The 21,398-nt window shown below is 58.0% G+C and overlaps 1 protein-coding gene across 2 annotated transcripts in view; it reads left to right on the top strand.

Annotated features, from left to right (window-relative positions):
* MTMR11 (myotubularin related protein 11) overlaps positions 1–20,548 on the top strand; it is a 35,316-nt gene extending 14,768 nt beyond the window's left edge. For both annotated transcript variants that reach the window (XM_077319261.1, XM_077319271.1), the window contains exons 8-17: positions 872–959; positions 1,490–1,578; positions 2,705–2,835; positions 4,587–4,659; positions 5,652–5,722; positions 6,126–6,298; positions 6,846–7,016; positions 8,920–9,174; positions 9,876–10,154; positions 16,718–20,548. In XM_077319261.1, the coding sequence (XP_077175376.1) occupies positions 872–959; positions 1,490–1,578; positions 2,705–2,835; positions 4,587–4,659; positions 5,652–5,722; positions 6,126–6,298; positions 6,846–7,016; positions 8,920–9,174; positions 9,876–10,154; positions 16,718–16,846 (1,459 nt within the window). In that variant the 3' untranslated portion in view covers positions 16,847–20,548. The remainder of the gene's footprint in view (positions 1–871; positions 960–1,489; positions 1,579–2,704; positions 2,836–4,586; positions 4,660–5,651; positions 5,723–6,125; positions 6,299–6,845; positions 7,017–8,919; positions 9,175–9,875; positions 10,155–16,717) is intronic.
* The last annotated feature ends 850 nt before the right edge of the window (positions 20,549–21,398 follow it).

Genomic DNA, 21,398 nt, shown 5'->3' with positions numbered 1-21,398 from the left:
CCTCTTCTTGGCTTGCGTCCTCTTTGGACCTATGATATTTCTCCAGCTTCACCTGGAGGTTGGCAGCCCTAAAGGGCCTGAAGTGCATCCGGCCTAAAGTTACCTTGGCAGAGCCAGGATTTGAACCCGGGTTTCCCAGAGCCTCATATAACGTCTGTGCAGCAGGGAGGTCGTTTGGTGTTCCGTTATTGAGATATGTATTTATTTGGTGCACACTCCTCAATCTCTTATCTGTCCTGAGCACCTGGTATGGGCCTGGCTGGAAAACAAATGAATGAATTGGGGAGCAGCCTCCAGGGGGGGCCTGGGGATCACCTGCAGACTACAGAGATCTGCTGACTCATGTTCGATGTGTGGTCTACTAAGACCCCCAGATCCTTTTCGGACATGCTACTGTGGGCGCAAGACAAGTCTCCCCCGTCCCATAGAATCCCAGAGTGGGAAGGGGCCAGCAGGCCATCTAGTCCACCCCCTGCTCACTGCTGGATCGGCCTCAAGCATCCTTGAGTTTCCGAACCGAGTTCAGCAGCCTGATTTCTGGGCAGAACACAGCCTCTGAGCTGCAAGAAGGAGTTACACTGCTGATCACAGGATCAGGTTTGCCGTGATACCGGAACAAGGCGAAATAACATATCAGTATTCATCACTCGTGTCCGGGCTCTGACCTCGGCCTCTGACATCTACAGGGATGAAATACGCCACGGGAGAGGAGCAGGCAGGAGAGATACAGTTCTCAAGGAGGGGGGGGAAAGTCTCCTTGGGAGTTTGCTTCACCTCTTGGGGAAGGGAGCTTTCTAGCACAAGAGCCAGGCCTGCAGAGGGAGGCACGGGCGTCTCTTTTGCCAACGGCCTTCTCTCTGTCTCCCTGCAGCCTCCCAAAGTACTTGTGGGTCCCCAGTGGGTTCCTGGACAACGAGCTGAAGCGGGCCTGCGTGCATTTCAACGGGCGGCGCATCCCGGTGAGAACTGCATTGCGGTCCCCTGTGCCTGGGTGAGATCTAGCCGGGAGAGGGGCTTGCCGAGGGGACGGGGGCGGGATGTGATCCTGGAGGTCATCTAGTCCAGTCCGATAATCCTTATCCATGATTCCTCTATATATTTGTGAAACAGCCTGGGGGGTGGAACTTGTCAAGCTGTCCAAGTTGGAATAGGGCCAATCAGCTTTGCTGGCTGCACCCTGATTGGCCCTGCCCCTGCAGCTCCCGCCCTCTGTCCTGGACTCTAGCCTCTATGCTGGATGGCCGCATCCAGCAGGGCTCTTTTGAGGTCTTTCTCAGGGGAAGGCCTCGGCTAGGGTTGTGCGATTTGGCCGTTTTGGTGGTCGTTCCCTCCAGGAGCAGCCAGCGCCGCGCCGCAGGGGGGGAGGGGGCGGTGCCGGCAGCGGCGTGACAGCGGGCGCAACCACGCAGGCGCGGAATTCTGAGGGTTAGACCTGCAAAATCTTCTGCATGGGGTCCAAATTCTTCTCCCTCTTGCTTGTCCTACCCAGAGATTGTGCTGGCACCATCCTGGGGGCAGTGATCTTCTTCGAGCGGCCAGTTTCCATGCTGATTCAGACCCAGAGAAGGAAGACATGAGGTATGAGGCTGGGGCAGTGGGCCATGGAAGACGTTGGCCAGAGAATAGCTGCCCTTTTTGGAAGCTGGCAGGTTCTGCGTCCCCTCAGAAGGTCTCCCTTCAAGGCCCCTGATGCACATTCACACCCTGAGCACCACACAAGAAGGCCTGGAGGCCCCCATCAAAGGGGATTCCAGGTTCAGCTGGACAGAGAAGAGGGATTCTGCAGAGGTGTGGGGTGGTCGTGGTCTGCAAGGCCCCTGACTGAGTCATCGAGGGGGGGAAGCACCAGGCCCTTCAAGGTCTCTGTCTTCCCAGCCTGTTCACTCTTCGTCATTTTGCCAGAAATTCAAAGCCTGGGCATATGGAGACTTATGGGGCTGGGTGTCACCAGCAGAGTCAAACATGAAGCTGCCTTGCATGGAATTCTGCCCCCCATTTATCAATCCATCCGTCCGTCCGTCCGTCTGTTATCCATCGTCTGCCTGTCTGTCTGTCATCTGTCTGTCTGTCCGTCCATCGCCTTTCTGTCTGTCTGTCTGTTCATGGTCTGTCTGTCATGAATCCATGCATCTATGGTCCGTCCGTCATCTGTCTACGCACGCACGCAGGCACGCACCCACCCACCCTTCCTTGCTTTCTTGCTTCCTTCCATCCATGCATCCATCCATCCATCCACACATCCAAGCCAGACTAGTCTACTCAGACTGGCAGGAACTCTCCAGGGTCTCAGGCCGAGGTCTTTCTGGGGACTGAACCTGGGACCTTCTGGCTGCCAAGCAGAGGCTCTGCCATGGCTCAATTAAAACCACAAATGGTTTTTCCAAAGGTTAAGCAAACCGGACAGGGTTGCCAGCTCTGGCTGAGAACCGTGTGCAGCATTTGTGGGTGGAGTCTGGACAGGGCAGGGTTTGGGGGGGGGGGGAAGGACCTTTGCAGTGTATGATGGCATGGTGTCCACCGTCCCATTCCCTGCCATTTTCTCCAGGGGCTGGTCTGAACTGGAGATGAGCTGCAATTCCAGGCTGGGCCCCCAGTTCCCACCTAGTGTCCGGCATCCCCATCAGACTCCAGTTTCCTCCTTGTTCCCTGCGCTGCCTGCTGTGCTTCTCTGACGTGGCCTGTGGTTCCTTCCTCTTCTGCCCAGGTGCGTAGAAACCCTGATGCTTGCAGGGCATCCCCAGTGCGTGATTGTGGAGACGGGGGCCGACCTGCCCAGCCCGGCCGAGATCCAACAGGCCCACCTTAAGTTGTGGGGCCTCAGCCTCAGCCTCGCAGGTGAGAATTCACGGTGGACTGCCTTCTGCAAGGGAAGTGGGAGAAGGAAGGTGGAGCTGGGAGGGGGGCGACAGGCACACCTGCAAGCTTTAGATGGGCACCTCCACCCGTCCCAGCAGCTGACCCAGAGAAACAGAAGATGAGTTAGCTCTGAATGACTTGTGCCAGCCAGACCCCCCCCCCGCCCACATGCACCCCCCCCCAGATCACTCACCACTCTCATCAGGCCTCAGGGGAGCCAGGGAAACTGGGGCACCAAAGGCGACCCGTCACTCTTCTGAGAGGTCTCCCACTCTTACAACTGAGCTTCAGGGGACAGTCGGGTTGCCAGCTCCAGGTTGGGAAGCCCTGGAGACATTTGGGGGTGGAGTCAGGAGTGGGCAGGATTTGGGAGTGGGAGGGATGTCACTGGAGCGCCATTTTCCCCAGGGGAACTGATCTCTGTCATTCGTAGGTGAGCCAGAATTCCAGGGGATCTCCAGGTCCCACCTGGTCCACCTGGTGGCAGAGCTCAGTCCCTATGGGGAAGAATGGCTGCTTTTTTTGGGGGGGGGCGCTCTGGCAGTGATCCCACAGAGGTCCCTCCAGTCCCCACCCTCCTCAATTCCCTGAAATATCCAGGTATTTTCCAACCCTCGGTAGGACGACAGGGCCTGGAACCTCAGGGCTTTCCTTGCGTGTCGGAAGGGGGCCCTGGGATGGCTCCGGTGAAATAGGTACAGATCTCAGTACTCAGCCAAACGTCCCGAGAGTTCCCTGCATGTTTCTCCCATGGGCTTCGTCTTTCAGTAGTTCTTCAGAAAAGAGGACTGAATCAGTAGGGAATTTCTTGGATGGTGAACTGAGTAATGAGATCTCCATATAGCTCACCGGATTTTGCACCGTCGGCCTTGTCCCTCTTTGACTCTCCTGTGACGGGTGCAGCTCTTCGTTTGCCCCTCGGCCAGCCCAGCTGCTCAGGTGCTTTTCCGGATCCCGTTCTCATGTTCAGCCGCAGGGCATCCAGTGCAGAGAAAGATCCTGGGCTGCAATGTGAGCTGGACTTGCGTCCAGGAAGGTGCGCAGGGGCCCGTGCGTAAGGCAGGCCAGCTCTGCCCGTATGCAAAAGTTCACGCTGCTTCCTAGAGAGTGCACGGCAGTTAGGGTTGCCAGCTCCCGGTTGGGAGATACCTGGAGCTACGGGGGTGGGGTGGGGAGTAGAGAAGGGTGGAGTTTGGGGAGGGGAAGGGAAGGGAAGGGAAGGGAAGGGAAGGGAAGGGAAGGGAAGGGAAGGGAAGGGAAGGGAAGGGAAGGGAAGGGAAGGGAAGGGAGGGACTTCTGTGGGTCCCCATGTCCTGGACCATTTTCCCCAGGGGAACTGATCTCTGTCAGATGGAGATCGCTTGTAATCCCAGGTGATCTCGGCCATCCCCCGGCGGTTAAGTCAACACGGTGATAAAAGGGAAGCAAGAGGCAAAGCCCGAAAGGGATACGCTGTTGGGACTGAAACCCAAGAAAGAAAGAGATTGTTTTGTTGAGAGTTAGCCTTGTGGAGAAGTATTATCTTGGGCGTGAAACATACTAGACTTGTTCTGAGATAACAAAAACGGGGAGTATTAATGGTCAGCCGGCCTTTAATTGTCAGCCGTTGCCTTGTGTCTCTCCCCCAAAGGCTCCTGCCCTCTGCCGTGGGCTTCCAGAGCCAAAGGCCTCACTTTCCCCACGTTCACAGCGTGCCGCGTTCCCACCGAGCTCTTTGCCTCCCTTGTCAGATTCCTTCGTGGGGCCGACGGATGAGAAGTGGCTGTCCAGCCTGGAAGGCGCACGGTGGCTGGACTACGTGAGGTGAGAGGAGGGGCTGTGTGGGGGGGGGGGGGTCTGAGCCGCCTCTTCAGTCCGGGCCAGCGCCAGAGCGACCAACGGGCAGAGGTCTCAGTGCCCGCCTGCCCAGCCTCCCTGCCGTGTGCCGCCCAAGAAAGCGCCCGGCTTCATCCCCTGGGGGAAGGGGTCCCTGCGGAGGCCTCGCTAGCAGACCCCGCAGAGTGGAAGGCGGAAGTCTGACCGGGATGCTGCTGAGGCCAGGTGGTCCTTGCCCAGAGCGAGAGTTTGTTCAGTGTGGCCAAACTGGCTCCAAAGGTAGTTCTGCCAAGTGTGTTTGGGGTCGCCAGCTCCAGGGTAGGAAATGAATGGAGGCTGGGGGGTGGAGCCTGTTGAGGGCAGGGACCTCCGTCCTCCATGCAGAACTGATCTCAGTATTCCAGAGACCGGTTCTAATCCCTGGGTCAATATTTGGGAAACTTGGGGGTTCTTTTGGAGAGAGGCATCTGGGGCTAGGCTACAAACCTGGCGCCTCTGCCTCAAACGCCTGCCCTCCCAGGCCCGGAGCAGGCGGAAAAGGAGCATTCTGGTCCCTTTAAGCTGCCTGATTCCTGCATGGCTGAATTGCACCCGAATCGTTTGGTGATTTGGCCGAAGGTGAATGGGGCAGGTCTGTTTGGACCCCTTCCGTCCCAAGCGTGTCTGAAGCAACACTGACTCAGGTTCTTTTCGGACTACCCGAACTGAACCCCCCATGCCAACCCCCGACAACTACCCAGCGGGTACCCACCAATCAGTAGTGAGAAACCTCCGAAGGCGAAGAGTCACCACTTCCCCAGGGAGGGAGGCTGTTCCAAGGCCAAACACATTTGACTCCTCCCTCAGATTTAGACAGAATCTCCGTTGCTGGAAGTCCCCTCCACCAGTCGGAGTTTGTTTGTAGAGTTTGGCAAGGGGCCGACTTCGTCCTTGCTCTGCTCCCCTGTGGGCTGCCGTAACGGCCTCCCTGTCCCTCGCAGGGCGTGTCTGAGGAAGGCGAGTGAGGTGGCCGTCCTGCTGGCCGAGAAGAGCCGATCCCTCATTCTGCAAGGTATTTGCCCTGTCGTTCTGCTTCACGATCCTGGGTGTGACCCGGGTGGGAATCTCTACTCTGGAAGCTCACGGGGGGGGGGGGGGGGGGCTTGGGCCGGTCACACGCTCACAGGCTGGCCGACCCTACAGGGTGGTTGTGGACATAAACTAGAGGGTAAAGAATGATGTGGGCCTGTTTGGGCCCAGTTGGGGAGAATGGCATAAGTAAAGATGTAGGAAGTGGAATTTTGTGATATCGGTAGAGATTCCTAAGAAATGGGAGGAATGTCTGTGCCTTGACAGCTCTCTCTCTCTCTCTCTCCCTCATGGCCTTCCAGCAAGCCCAGGCCAGGATCTGAACCCGCCTCCCCCCATGGCCGGTTTCTCAGGCTCTCTTTCCACCCCCCCCCTTCCTCTCTCAGAAACAGATGACAGGGATCTGAATTGTTTGCTGGCGTCCCTGGTGCAGGTCCTTTCGGATCCGTACGCAAGGACCCTCGCTGGCTTCCAGGGCCTGGTGCAGAGGGAGTGGGTGACTGCCGGACATGCCTTCCAACAGCGCCTCAACCTGTGGCAGAAAAACGAGCGGGATGAGGTGAGGCCGCTGCCGGGGGAGCCAGAAGACGGGGCTGGAAGGCTGACGGATAAGTGGACTTCAGACATGGGGGTGGTTTTCCTTCTTACGACTATAACAACATTGGGGGAAGGCTTCAGCCTCTCTGCCCCACGGTGGGGCTTCCAGAGGAAGTGTTGGTGCTTGGGTGGGGCGCAGTGGGGGGTCTTCTGGAGCTCTGGCCTCGGAAACGCTAGCGGAAGTGCAAAGGGACGACCCAGAGAGGGGAACCCTTGCAGGGTTTCATCCCCACAGGGCTGAGGAGCTGGGGCTGTGGGGGACCCCAGAGAGGCAGCTGGGGGTCCTGGCACCCCAGCTGAGACCCTGTGCTTTAGCCAGATGGTGGCAGCGGTTACCCAGAGAGTCCGTTGTACCACCCGCCTGGAGGTGGAAGCCAGCCGGATCAGGGGTGGGCAAGGATGGCACGGGCCTGCAAGGCAGAAGGGGCCGGTTCCGCCATGGTGGTTTCTACCGTGCTGATTTGGGTCAACTTCAGCATTCTGCTCTCTGTGCTCCTCCCCCCCTCCAGTCCCCGGTGTTCCTCCTCTTCCTGGACTGCATCTGGCAGCTGCTCCAGCAATTCCCGCGGTCCTTTGAGTTCACGGAGGCTTACCTGTTGGCCCTGCACGACAGCACCTACATCCCGCTCTGGAGCACCCTCCGGTTCAATTGCCAGTGGGAGAGGGGGCGGAACAGCCAGGTGAGCCAGGTGGGGGTGGGGGTGGGGGTGGGAGGTACGGGGATAAGGGGTACAGCCTTGCGCTGGATACGCTCCTTCCTCCAAAACCGGACACAGAGGGTAGCAGTGGGAGGTGAACTATCAGGTCCTTACCGGCTCCCTTGTGGGGTCCCACAGGGCTCAGTGCTCTCCCCCACATTATTTAACATCTTTATGTACCCTCTGGCTCAACTGGTGCGGAGTTATGCGCTGGGCTGTCACCAGTACACTGATGGCACCCAGCTCTATCTCCTCATGGATGGCCACCCGGACTCTCCCCTGGAACCATTCGCCAGCTGTTTGGAAGCCGTGGCTGGGTGGCTTGAGCAGAGTGGCCTGAAAGATGGAGGCCCTGTGGTTGGGCCGTCGGGGGGCAGACCAGGAAGTGCACTTACCCTCTCTGGCCAGGATGCAACGTAAGATCACGTCTCAGGCCAGAAATGTGGGGGTGACCATGGATGCCTCACTAACACTCGAGGCACAGGTCAAGCAGGTAGCTGGCCAGGCATTTTTCCATCTCCGCCTGGCTCGGCTACTAGCGCCCTACCTGTCCCCCGAACACCTGGCCACAGTGATCCATGCGACCGTCACCTCCAGACTAGATTTCTGTAACTCGCTCTACACTGGCCTGCCTCTGGGCTTGATCCGGAAACTGCAGCTGGTCCAAAACGCGGCTGCTGGGGTCCTCACGGCTACACCTTGGCGGGCCCTTCTCCAGCCAGTGCTGAGGCAGCTGCATTGGCTACCGGTTATATTCCGGATCAGGTTCAAGGTTTTGGGTCTGACCTTCAAGGCCATCCGTGGTCTGGGCCCACCGTATATGAGGGACCGCCTATCGCCCTACGCCCCCCTCAGGTCCTTACGCTCTGCAGGGGCTAACCTATTGGTTATTCCTGGCCCCAAGGAAGCTCGCCTGGCCTTGACCAAGGCCAGGGCCTTTTCGGACCTGGCCCCAACCTGGTGGAATGAGCTCCCGGAAGAGCTGAGTTGTCATCCTTCCGCAGGGCCTGCAAGACGGAGCTCTTCCGCCAGGCTTTTGGTTGAGGCCGGGCAGCAAGGGAGATCCTCCCCCCTCCCCTCACAAATGTGGCGGTTGTGTGTGCCATCAGCCCCCCCCCCTTTTTCTTCTTCCTTTTAGTGGGTTATGGAAATTGGGTTAGTTTGCATGAACCTGGCCGCCATTCTCATCTTGACTTGTGATTAATGGACTATGTTTTATTGTTCCTATTACTGTTTTTAGCGGATTGGTTTTATGTGACCCGCCTCGAGCCTCTGGGGGGAGGCGGGATATAAATTAAAAGATGATGATGATGATGATGATAATAATAATAATAATAATAATACTGGTAATGGTAATGGTAATAATGGTAATGGTAATAATGGTAATAAAGTGGTACGAACAGGCCTGCAGGTCCGGAGCGGTGCGAAGTGTCAAGCAGAGGATGCGTGCCTCTGGACGTGGGGCCCCCCTCAGTCACCTCGGCCAGTGGCCACTGATAGATCTCTCCTCCACGAATCTGTCGGATCCCCCGGTGGCCCTCCCAAGATCCTCTGGCACCCAGCTCCACATTTGAATCCCTCTCCGTGCAGAGTAGCCCCTCCTTATTTCCATCCTGACCCACGGCCCGTCCGTTCATTGGGATGCCCTCAAGTTCTAGTATTTTGCAAAAGGGAGAGAAATTCCTCTTTGCCAGGAGGCCTCCAGGCTCTGCTTCAAAGCCTCCCTCTGAAGGCTCTTCCACGGGGATCCCCTCGCACTGTCAGGATAGCTAGCTGTGTCCCTGCCCTCCCCCCCCCCCCGTGCTTGTTCCTCGAATGCCCGTGAAAGCGGAAGGGAAGAATGCTCTTGGGAAAGCTCCACTCTCCTCTCTCTCCCCCCCCCCAGCACCGTTTCCTCAATCAGCTTTACACTCCTGTGAACGGATGGCGGGAGACGCTGTGTCTGGAAATCCTGCCGAAGGACGGCTGCTCTGCCAAGGAAGCGGCGGGCGCCTCTTTGCCCAGCCTCTGGGACTGGGGCCTCCGGTACGGCCTCCAGCAGCGAGCGCAGTTCCGGAACCCGGGCTACCAACACGGCAGCGGCACCAGCACCAGCAGGCCGGTTCAGAACGGGAACTTCCTGCCCCAGACGGGCAACAAGGTGTGTCTCTGTGTGTATCAAAGGATGGCTTCTTCTTCTTATTCATGACATTCTTATACTGCTCTCCCTACATGGTTCAGAGCAGGGCACAAGATGGGTTGAGTGGCATCTCGTAAGAGTTGAGAGCAGGGGCCCCCAACGCGGTCCCTCTGACCCCTTGCGTAGTGCCCGCCAAGGTCTTTCGGAAAGTGGGAGGGGCTCCGTGAGCCTTTGCCCAGCAGGGCATCTGATTGGCTATGCAGATGAAAGGGAGCTTCAGCCTGGAATGTCAAGGAGTTACTATCAACTGCTTGACATGTTGTGGTTGGCTCCGCCTCCTGCAGCAGCCATTTTGTTTCTGTGCTTGTGTCTGTGCTTGTGCGGTGGCCTTGTGTCAGATTTCCAGGCTCTGAAAGGCTGAGGACCCTTGGCTTGGAGGCTGGTTTCTGGCTTGTATCCTGCTCTGAACAAATTTAGAGTCCAAGGACACCTTCAAGTTTTTTTTTCAGGGAGGAGCTGTCATGGGAATGCACAATTCCTCCGATGCCAAGTCGTGTGAGGGAGCGTGCGTGCACACGAAAGCTCATCCCTTGGACACAACTTTGTCGGTCTTAAAGGTGACTGACTGGACTCTAAATTGGTTCTGCTGCTTCAGACCAGCGTGCCCCCCCCACCCCCCGAATGGATCCCATTCTGAATTTTTCCTTTCTTTGTTCCCCCAGATGGAAAACCCTCGTGGGAACTGGGCTGTATTCTTACTCTCCAAGGGCTCTTTGTCTTTGCAAACACAACTTTTCCCATGGAAAAACGGCTCCCTTTCTAAAAAGGTGTCCCGGTGGGCACAGCTGTCGGAGGGCCCGGGGGACCAGAACAAGCCTCTAAGGGGCCAATCCGGCCTCCGCCACCTCCCCCCCGAGGGTCTCCTGCTGCTCCCGTTGCATGCTGGGCCTTTCGTCCGGTTATGGAAAAGATGTTACCTCCGTGGGAGCCCAGAAGTTCAGGTAAGAAGGATCTTGGGAAGGAGGGCGGCTGCTTGTGAGAGCGCCAGTCCCAAGGAAGAAGCTCACAAATTGAAGCAGAGAATGGCTTGTTGTCTTGGCTTGCCAGCCTCCAGGCGGGGGCTGGAGTTCTCCTGAAATAACCAATGACCACCGGACAATGGAGGTCAGTTCTCTGGAAACTTTGAAAGGACAAGTCCCTCCTCAGGTATGAACATTTCCCCTTCTGAGATCTAGGCAGTACCGTTCTCCACATAGTTTAAAGCCATGACTGCGTGTCCTCTCCTCTGCAGCCAACAGAAACAGCATCCTGCCCTCCTCCAAGTGACAACCTTTCAAATACTTAAAGAGGGCTATCATGTCCCCTCTCAACCTCCTTTTCTCCAGGCTGAACATCCCCAAGTCCCTCAACCTATCTTCATAGGGCTTGGTCCCTTGGCCCCAGATCGTCTTCGTCGCTCTCTTGTGCCCCCTCTCCATTCCGTCCATGTCCCTTATGCCATAACTGGTTCTTCCAAAGCCAGACAGAGAGCATTAAAGAAAGAGGAAATGTTTAGAAATGCTCGACCAGGGTAGCCCAGGCACTCCCGATCCCCTCAGTCCACAGCAGCTAAGCAGGATCGGCTAGTATTAGGAAGCATGACCTCCAAGGAATGCCAGGCCATGGCAAACCACCCCCCCCCCGAACATCTCTGGCCTGGCAGCCGGGCAGCCTTAGGATCTCCTGGCAACGTGACACGGAGGCCACACGCCCAAAGCTGCTTGGTGATTTTTCCCAGGAATGGAAGATTTTGACAGGCCTAACAATCACCTGTTCTGTTTCAAGCGGCCTCCGAAGTTCATGATTAGAAATACTTTTTTTTTACCACCCCTGGTCGATAAAGCCATTACTGACTCTGTTCCTCGTTGAACAGACCCCAGTTAATAAAGTCAGGGGATCTGACAAACAGGATTTGAAACTAAGCTCGGGGGGGGGGGGGAAGGCCTCTCGGATACTGTTTGTGCTACTAACAGCTGAGCTTTGAGGCTGAGTATCCGCTGAACAGCCCTGGCCAGGCAGCCTGCTTCGAGCCTCAGGGAGAAATCCTTGGGAGGGTCCCTCCAGTCCAGCCTCCCCTCTCACCTAGGGGCCAGCCAGTTCCTCTGCAGGGCCAGCCACAAGGCAGAGAGGCCGAGGCCTTCCCCTGAGAAGACCCTCAGAGGAGCCCTGCTGGGTCAGGCCAGGGAGGTCCCTCCAGTCCAGCCTCCCGTCTCCCCCAGGGGCCAGCCAGTTCCTCTGCAGGGCCAGCCACAGGGCAGAGAGGCCGAGGCCTTCCCCTGAGAAGACCCTCAGAAGAGCCCTGCTGGGTCAGGCCAGGGAGGGTCCCTCCAGTCCAGCATTCCCTCTCCCCCAGGGGCCAGCCTGTTCCTCTGCGGGGCCAGCCACAGGGCAGAGAGGCCGAGGCCTTCCCCTGAGAAGACCCTCAGAAGAGCCCTGCTGGGTCAGGCCAGGGAGGGTCCCTCCAGTCCAGCCTCCCCTCTCACCTAGGGGCCAGCCAGTTCCTCTGCAGGGCCAGCCACAAGGCAGAGAGGCCGAGGCCTTCCCCTGAGAAGACCCTCAGGAGAGCCCTGCTGGGTCAGGCCAGGGAGGGTCCCTCCAGTCCAGCCTCCCCTCTCACCTAGGGGCCAGCCAGTTCCTCTGCAGGGCCAGCCACAAGGCAGAGAGGCCGAGGCCTTCCCCTGAGAAGACCCTCAGAGGAGCCCTGCTGGGTCAGGCCAGGGAGGTCCCTCCAGTCCAGCCTCCCGTCTCCCCCAGGGGCCAGCCAGTTCCTCTGCAGGGCCAGCCACAGGGCAGAGAGGCCGAGGCCTTCCCCTGAGAAGACCCTCAGAAGAGCCCTGCTGGGTCAGGCCAGGGAGGGTCCCTCCAGTCCAGCATTCCCTCTCCCCCAGGGGCCAGCCACAGGGCAGAGAGGCCGAGGCCTTCCCCTGAGAAGACCCTCAGAAGAGCCCTGCTGGGTCAGGCCAGGGAGGGTCCCTCCAGTCCAGCCTCCCCTCTCACCTAGGGGCCAGCCAGTTCCTCTGCAGGGCCAGCCACAAGGCAGAGAGGCCGAGGCCTTCCCCTGAGAAGACCCTCAGGAGAGCCCTGCTGGGTCAGGCCAGGGAGGGTCCCTCCAGTCCAGCCTCCCGTCTCCCCCAGGGGCCAGCCAGTTCCTCTGCAGGGCCAGCCACAGGGCAGAGAGGCCGAGGCCTTCCCCTGAGAAGACCCTCAGAAGAGCCCTGCTGGATCAGGCCAGGGAGGGTCCCTCCAGTCCAGCCTCCCATCTCACCCAGGGGCCAGCCAGCTCCTCTGCAGGGCCAGCCACAGGACAGAGAGGCCGAGGTCTTCCCCTGAGAAGACCCTCAGAAGAGCCCTGCTGGGTCAGGCCAGGGAGGGTCCCTCCAGTCCAGCCTCCCGTCTCACCCAGGGGCCAGCCAGTTCCTCTGCAGGGCCAGCCACAGGGCAGAGAGGCCGAGGCCTTCCCCTGAGAAGACCCTCAGGAGAGCCCTGCTGGGTCAGGCCAGGGAGGTCCCTCCAGTCCAGCCTCCCGTCTCCCCCAGGGGCCAGCCAGTTCCTCTGCAGGGCCAGCCACAGGGCAGGGAGGCCGAGGCCTTCCCCTGAGAAGACCCTCAGAAGAGCCCTGCTGGGTCAGGCCAGGGAGGGTCCCTCCAGTCCCGCCTCCCGTCTCACCCAGGGGCCAGCCAGTTCCTCTGCAGGGCCAGCCACAGGGCAGAGAGGCCGAGGCCTTCTCTGAGAAGACCCTCAGAAGAGCCCTGCTGGGTCAGGCCAGGAAGGGTCCCTCCAGTCCAGCCTCCCATCTCACCCAGGGGCCAGCCAGTTCCTCTGCAGGGCCAGCCACAGGGCAGAGGGGCCGAGGCCTTCCCCTGAGAAGACCCTCAGAAGAGCCCTGCTGGGTCAGGCCAGGGAGGTCCCTCCAGTCCAGCCTCCCGTCTCCCCCAGGGGCCAGCCAGTTCCTCTGCAGGGCCAGCCACAGGGCAGAGAGGCCTTCCCCTGATAGAACCCTCAAAAGAGCCCTGCTGGGTCAGGCCAGGGAGGGTCCCTCCAGTCCAGCCTCCCGTCTCCCCCAGGGGCCAGCCAGTTCCTCTGCAGGGCCAGCCACAGGGCAGAGAGGCCGAGGCCTTCCCCTGAGAAGACCCTCAGAAGAGCCCTGCTGGGTCAGGCCAGGGAGGGTCCCTCCAGTCCAGCCTCCTGTCTTCTCCCCCAGGGGCCAGCCACAGGGCAGAGAGGCCGAGGCCTTCCCCTGAGAAGACCCTCAGAAGAGCCCTGCTGGGTCAGGCCAGGGAGGGTCCCTCCAGTCCAGCCTCCCGTCTCACCCAGGGGCCGGCCAGTTCCTCTGCAGGGCCAGCCACAGGGCAGAGAGGCCGAGGCCTTCCCCTGAGAAGACCCTCAGGAGAGCCCTGCTGGGTCAGGCCAGGGAGGTCCCTCCAGTCCAGCCTCCCGTCTCCCCCAGGGGCCAGCCAGTTCCTCTGCAGGGCCAGCCACAGGGCAGGGAGGCCGAGGCCTTCCCCTGAGAAGACCCTCAGAAGAGCCCTGCTGGGTCAGGCCAGGGAGGGTCCCTCCAGTCCCGCCTCCCGTCTCACCCAGGGGCCAGCCAGTTCCTCTGCAGGGCCAGCCACAGGGCAGAGAGGCCGAGGCCTTCTCTGAGAAGACCCTCAGAAGAGCCCTGCTGGGTCAGGCCAGGAAGGGTCCCTCCAGTCCAGCCTCCCATCTCACCCAGGGGCCAGCCAGTTCCTCTGCAGGGCCAGCCACAGGGCAGAGGGGCCGAGGCCTTCCCCTGAGAAGACCCTCAGAAGAGCCCTGCTGGGTCAGGCCAGGGAGGTCCCTCCAGTCCAGCCTCCCGTCTCCCCCAGGGGCCAGCCAGTTCCTCTGCAGGGCCAGCCACAGGGCAGAGAGGCCTTCCCCTGATAGAACCCTCAAAAGAGCCCTGCTGGGTCAGGCCAGGGAGGGTCCCTCCAGTCCAGCCTCCCGTCTCCCCCAGGGGCCAGCCAGTTCCTCTGCAGGGCCAGCCACAGGGCAGAGAGGCCGAGGCCTTCCCCTGAGAAGACCCTCAGAAGAGCCCTGCTGGGTCAGGCCAGGGAGGGTCCCTCCAGTCCAGCCTCCTGTCTTCTCCCCCAGGGGCCAGCCACAGGGCAGAGAGGCCGAGGCCTTCCCCTGAGAAGACCCTCAGAAGAGCCCTGCTGGGTCAGGCCAGGGAGGGTCCCTCCAGTCCAGCCTCCCGTCTCACCCAGGGGCCGGCCAGTTCCTCTGCAGGGCCAGCCACAGGGCAGAGAGGCCGAGGCCTTCCCCTGAGAAGACCCTAAGAAGAGCCCTGCTGGGTCAGGCCAGGGAGGGTCCCTCCAGTCCAGCCTCCCGTCTCACCCAGGGGCCAGCCAGTTCCTCTGCAGGGCCAGCCACAGGGCAGAGAGGCCGAGGCCTTCCCCTGAGAAGACCCTCAGAAGAGCCCTGCTGGGTCAGGCCAGGGAGGGTCCCTCCAGTCCAGCCTCCCGTCTCACCCAGGGGCCAGCCAGTTCCTCTGCAGGGCCAGCCACAGGGCAGAGGGGCCGAGGCCTTCGCCTGAGAAGACCCTCAGAAGAGCCCTGCTGGGTCAGGCCAGGGAGGGTCCCTCCAGTCCAGCCTCCCGTCTCCCCCAGGGGCCAGCCAGTTCCTCTGCAGGGCCAGCCACAGGGCAGAGAGGCCGAGGCCTTCCCCTGAGAAGACCCTCAGAAGAGCCCTGCTGGGTCAGGCCAGGGAGGGTCCCTCCAGTCCAGCCTCCCGTCTCACCCAGGGGCCAGCCAGTTCCTCTGCAGGGCCAGCCACAGGGCAGAGAGGCCGAGGCCTTCCCCTGAGAAGACCCTCAGGAGAGCCCTGCTGGGTCAGGCCAGGGAGGGTCCCTCCAGTCCAGCCTCCCCTCTCACCCAGGGGCCAGCCAGTCCCTCTGCAGGGCCAGCCACAGGGCAGAGAGGCCAAGGCCTTCCCCTGAGAAGACCCTCAGAAGAGCCCTGCTGGGTCAGGCCAGGGAGGGTCCCTCCAGTCCAGCCTCCCGTCTCACCCAGGGGCCAGCCAGTTCCTCTGCAGGGCCAGCCACAGGGCAGGGAGGCCGAGGCCTTCCCCTGAGAAGACCCTCAGAAGAGCCCTGCTGGGTCAGGCCAGGGAGGGTCCCTCCAGTCCAGCCTCCCATCTCACCCAGGGGCCAGCCAGTTCCTCTGCAGGGCCAGCCACAGGGCAGAGAGGCCGAGGCCTTCCCCTGAGAAGACCCTCAGAAGAGTCCTGCTGGGTCAGGCCAGGGAGGGTCCCTCCAGTCCAGCCTCCCGTCTCACCCAGGGGCCAGCCAGTTCCTCTGCAGGGCCAGCCACAGGGCAGGGAGGCCGAGGCCTTCCCCTGAGAAGACCCTCAGAAGAGCCCTGCTGGGTCAGGCCAGGGATTTTTGCACAGTGATTTGTAAAATGCATTTTTTCTATGCATTTGAATATTATATTTTTGTAAAAAAAACCATTTTTTGACATTGGTTTGAGTATCATGCAGGGTTTCTGGTCTGTTATGTAAGCCCCTGCCTTGAGGTTCATTGCTCCCACCTGGACGATGACAGCTTCCAGGAACCATCCAGGATGTTTAGTGAGAGATTTTTGTTAATCAGCTTACTTGGTTTATAAACTGCCATAAGGCCTTTTTGGAGAAAGGGGGATTAAAGTTGCCTTAAATGGATAAAGAACAGGGAATCCATCTCAGTGTGGTGTGGCAGTTAAGAGCACTGCCCTCTAAGCCTCCATATGTAGCCAGCTGGGTGACCTTGGGCTAGTCACAGTCCTGTTAGGGCTGTTCTCACAGAGCAGTCCTGTCAGAGCTCTCAGCCGTACTTCCCTCACAGAGTGTCTGTTGTGGGGAGAGGAAGGGAAGGCACAGGGCAGAGAGGCCGAGGCCTTCCCCTGAGAAGACCCTTGTAAGAGCCCTGCTGGGTCAGAGGGTTCCCTTCAGTCAGCATGGCTCGTGGCCCCTGAAAGACCTCTCCTCCGTGGATCTGTCCAATCCCCTTTTAGACCTCTCTGTGCTTGTGGCCATCACTCCCTCTTCTGGCAGTGGATCCCACATTGGAATCACCCATCATGGAACAAAGCGCTCCTTTTGTCTGTCCTGAACTTACTGCCCGTCTGCTTCTCTGGGTGCTCTTGAGTGCTACTCCTTTGGGAGAGGCTCTCTCATTGTACTCTCCCTCCCCCATGCAGAGTTTTGCAAGCACCCCCACCCCCACCCCCCACCCCCCTTCCAGACCAGACATTTCCAGCCGCTTCAGCCTTCCCTGCTAGGAAGCCGGGCCCAATCCCAGGCAGAGGGCTCCTCTTCTCTCCTGCGTAAGGGCCGGCAGTTCTGGAATTTCAGCTTCAGCCTCGGGGGTGGGAAGAGCCTGTTTCCAGGGCTGTTCTCTGGAGGGGAAGGAAGGGCTCTTTCCTTCCAGCCTGAAACCCGCAGACGGAGCCTCCGGCAGGAGTCGGCTGCTTCCCTGGCTGGTTGTCCCCGTTAGCTTTGTTAACAGCCGCCTGCCTTTTCTCTCCAGGTGGGTCTCTTTGCTTCCTCCATCGCCGGCCTCACGGAAGAGCTGCATCTTCTCCAGGAGCGGCTGAGCAGCTGGCAAGCAAGAGAAGCCCACGGCCCGGCCACTGAGAATGGGAGGGAGCCCCACTGAGGGCCGGTCCAGATCCGGGAAACTCCCCTGGGAGCTTGGGAGTGTCCAGTGGAGAGCCGGGCCCAGCAACTGCACTCATCCAGGTTTGGGGTCTCCGCGGCAGGACCCTCGATCCGTTCCCATCGGGATCAAACATTCTGCAGGTAGAAGCCAGACCGGCGCACTATATGTGCAACTGGGCTAATGCTCCTGCGCGGAAAGACTCTGTTCTGGCTGCCTCCTTCGTCAGCACTGGGTGATGTGGAATCTCATAGTCCCCCACCTAACTGGATTTCCATTCATGCTGACAGCATAGAACGGGAAGGGCACCCAAGGGTCATCTAGTCCAGCCCCCGAAACAATGCAGGGAATTCACAGCTCTTTCCCCTCCACCCCTGACCAGGGGAAGGCAAAAAGCCTCCGGATGCCTGGGCCAGCCTGGCCATGGAGGAATTGTTTCTGACCCCAAAATGGCCATCAGATTTGCCCTGGCCGTATAAGAAAGCAGATTTGCCCTGGCCATATAAGAAAGCAGATTTGCCCTGGCCATATAAGAAAGCAAGAGCTCACTCCTTCATGCCGGACTCTGCAGAAGCCACCTGGCTGTCCAGTGGCCATTTAGCCGTGGCTTCAGGAATTCTCAAGAAGAGAGCCACAATGTCAGCATTTTTTGGAGAACAGAGAGCATCAGTGGATTTCATTTTTGCATGGCATACTTTAAAAAATCCAAAGCAGCCCTGATATTCCCATAGCCTGACAGTGTGTGTTCAGTATGTATTGAGAGCCAGCTTGGTAGGAAGTGGTCAAGAGCCGCGGCCTCTAATCTGGAGAGCTGGGTTTGAATCCCTGCTCCTCCTCCATGGGCAGCCAGCTGGGTGACCTTGGGCTCGTCACAGCCCTGTTAGAAGCTGTTCTCACAGAACAGTTCTGTCAGAGCTCTCTCAGCCCCTCCTACCTCACAGGGTGTCTGTTGTGGGGAGAGGAAGGGAAGGCAATAGGAAGCCACTTTGAGATTCAGGCAGTACAAGAAACCCAGCTCTTCTTCTTCAATTTAAAAGGCCAAGGCGTCTAGTCAGGATCTCTTCGCAACTAAGGCACAACTCATTGGTGTTGATTGCTCCCGTGTGTCTGGCACTCTGAAATGCCTTGCAGGACCAAGATCAAATCTGGTTTGCTCCAGGATCTGGCAGAAGACACCCTGCAACCAACAGGTCCCAAATGGTCCCCCAGAGACTGACCATGGGGTCCCTCAGTTGACCACGCCCTGTGCCATCTCCTAAACCATACCCCCTGTCATAGGATCCCTCATTCTTTCAGAGGTAGTAAGGAAAGTTGCAGGGTCAGAGATTCCTGTTCTCCTTTGGAGGAAGAGAGTTTCCTGCCCTGGTCTTCCCTCCTTTCAGCTATGCCACAGTTCCGGCCATCTTCGGCTTTTCCGCTCTCTCATTTTCCTTGCTTGTTGCTTCCAATCGTTTTCTATTCCAGTGTGTTTTGCTGCCTCTAGTGGTTGATTCAATATTACATATCTCTGTGCACAGCATAAAAACCAGCATAGAAACACCTGCAGGGAGAGAATGCTGGACATACAGAAATGTAATATTGAATCAACCACCACGGAAAGCAAAACATGTTCGGAAGAGGAAACGCCTCCGAATCAACAGGATCAACACACAAAGGAGGAAATCAAGAGTGGGGGACGGCTCTTACAAAGAGAGACGGTTTGTGGGTAGCTTCGAGGGGGGCCATTCAGGCCAGAGTTGGATCCTCTGCAGACTGTGGCGAGGCGATGATGGAGTCCTAGAGTGGGAAGGGGCCACACGGGCCGTCTAGTCCAACTTGCTCAAGGCAGGATCAGCCTCGAGCATCCTGGATCTGCAGTTATAGGATTTTCTTTTTGGCGGCTGTTTTCTGCCCAAAAGAGCAGACACAAAATGGGTCAAAACAGGCTAGGCATTGTCACCGTTTTTTTGTAGCCTGTTCTAGTGTGGCCCAGTTATTCTGCAGCACTTTCTCTGGCTTGTTCTGCAGTCCATTCCCAGAGCAGGCTAAAAAGCATTTAGAGTGTGTTGCTGATGCCGAAAGGGGTCACGGCGCCCGGCCTCCAGTGGCTCGGAGAAGCGTTTCTTTTTTTAGTGCTCTGTCCCAGTTCCAGTGCTTGGAGTAGCAGAATGCTCAGGCCCTCATTTGCTTTGTGCAGAGCCCCTTCCCTTATTGTGCGGCATGACTTCAAGAAAGCCTGGCCCACTTGGAGGATGTCCCATGAATAGTTGAGGGCAGCCCCTGTGACAAGAGGGGGACCTCCCCCACCCCCAATTCACCTTCTCCAGCCAGGACGGACTCTTAATTATAGCTCATCTCTAGACAGCAGACTCCAGCCCCCCTGGAAGGTGGGCTCTCCGCTGAAGTCCCCCTCACTGGCAGTCTTCAAGCAAAGGGTGGATACATACTTTTCTTGGATGCTTTAGGATGCTTAGGGCTGATCCTGCGTTGAGCAGGGGGTTGGACTAGATGGCCTTTATGGCCCCTTCCCACTCTAGGATTCTGTGATTCTAAGTCCTTCTCCCAGGCTCCGTCCCCAAATGGCCAGGAGTCTCCCCACTTGGATCTGGGAAGCCCCCCCCCCAGGGGGGGACCTGGCCCCCATAAAGCAGCATCCTTTGCTGCATGATGGATTGCGGGCAGGTGACGGAGTACAGAGTCGCCAGCTTCCCCAGCCTCACTTGTGTTGTGGGGCTTCTCTTACCAAGGGAGATGCTGTCCCCACCCCACTTTTGGTGTATTGCCTGCTTTCACAAGGTGGGATTTGTGCCAACAGAGCAGCAGTGTGAGCTTTTTTCAAAGTACGGTAGTTCCAGCTTCCAGAGGAGAAAATACTTTAAAAGTTGATGAAACGTCTTCCTAACATGCCTCAGACCCACTCTCGGCACGGACGTGTCCCTTCTGACAGGTCCTAAATGGCCTGTGGAAGTGGGGAGGGCATGGAATAGCTTGATACTGTCAGGACTGGGAAGGGAGGGCCCTGAGAAGGGCCATGCCGCCCTGCCTCTGCTTCTCCTGTGCCTGGAAAGCCCCTGCTGGGGCGGCCGTGACGGCTGCTGCAGCAGAACAGACTGAGAGGCCAGTCGGGCACCTTTAAGGCCAAGCTTTATTCACGGCGTGAGCTTTCGTGGGCACACGGTGGCTACAGCAGTTAGGGACATGGTGTTACACGGCTTTTGGGATTCTGCTTTAGGGCAGCACAGCCAACTGCGACTTCTGTGCCAAACTGCACATTCCGTGTGGCACGAAGCACGAGGCATCAAGGTACGAAATGGCAGCAGCCCCCCCCCCCAAAGATGTACATTTTTTTATTTAAGAGTCGGAAAATGTCAGTATTTCAAAACCTAAACACTCGCTGCAGAATGGAAGTTATTTGGGTGCTGGAGGAGGGCGGAAGGGGGCTGGGCTTGCAGAGGGCAACCTGGGCCGCTCCCTGGGGAGGCCTCTTTGCCCCTTTAAAAAGAACTTTCGAAAACACCAAACACCTAATTTTGCACAGCGTCTCGTCCCAGATGGGCACGGCGGCCACAAAATCAATGGTAATAGGAACAATCACTAGCACCACTGTTGCTCCTCTCAAGGATGCTGAAATGGTAGAACACATGGCTGCTTTAGCTACTGTTATTAAAGTGTTGATAGATTACCATTATTAATAATAAATTATTCACACTATTTGTAGCATGATTAATGGTTGTTTGTGTTATTTTCGGAACAGCTTTCTCATTAATGCAGGCTTTCTCAACCAGGGTTCTGTGAAACCCTGGGGTTTCCCAAATGGGTGAAAGTTAATTTTTTAAATATATTTTTAATTTGTTAAACATATATGATCATGTCAACCTGCCTCACGGTCTCAAAATGGCCACTGATGGGCCTGGAGGGGGTGGGAAGGGGAGGGGCCCCAGGTGGGCATGTCCACAGCTCTGCTTCCCAACCATATTCTGCATCATCTCATCACTTCTGGAGTTTCTTGAAGCCTGAAGAAGGTTCCATAGGTTCTTCAACATAGAAAAGTTGAGAAAGGCTGCATTAATGCCAAGTGTGGGGGTGGCATGTGAGTTGTAGCCACCCTTTCCCTCTTATGAGAAAGGAACTTCATCCACGTTTAAAGCTTTGACTCTTGGTGTCAAAGAGTTTTCTGGTAGGTGGGGCCTGGAGCATTCCTGCATTCTGCAGGGCGTTGGACTAGATAAACTTAAACACATACACGGAAACCTATACCCAAATTAAATTCTGTTGCTCTTAAACGTTCCCCCACTGGATTCAAATTTTGTGTTGCTTCAGACCCTACCTGAATCAGACCCTACACGGCATTCCAAAGGAAGATGCATCGTAGATCGAGGCAGGGGCCTTAAAGAGTGGCCCTGGCATTTGCCCCAAAGTGTAACCCCTCTAATCTGGGACCCCACCCCTCCTCTCTCCTGAGTTGCTAGGACATGTTTGCACTTGTTACCGATTATGAGTTGGGGAATTCCTAGAAATGTGAATGGTGGTGCCAAGAGGAGGCTTGGGGTGGGACTGCCTGGAGTTATAATGG

Source organism: Paroedura picta, chromosome 1 (genome assembly GCF_049243985.1).
Source record: "Paroedura picta isolate Pp20150507F chromosome 1, Ppicta_v3.0, whole genome shotgun sequence".
Lineage (NCBI taxonomy): Eukaryota > Metazoa > Chordata > Lepidosauria > Squamata > Gekkonidae > Paroedura > Paroedura picta.
The sequence above is the reverse complement of the archived record's forward strand: the minus strand, read 5'-3'. Positions and strand labels throughout refer to the sequence as shown.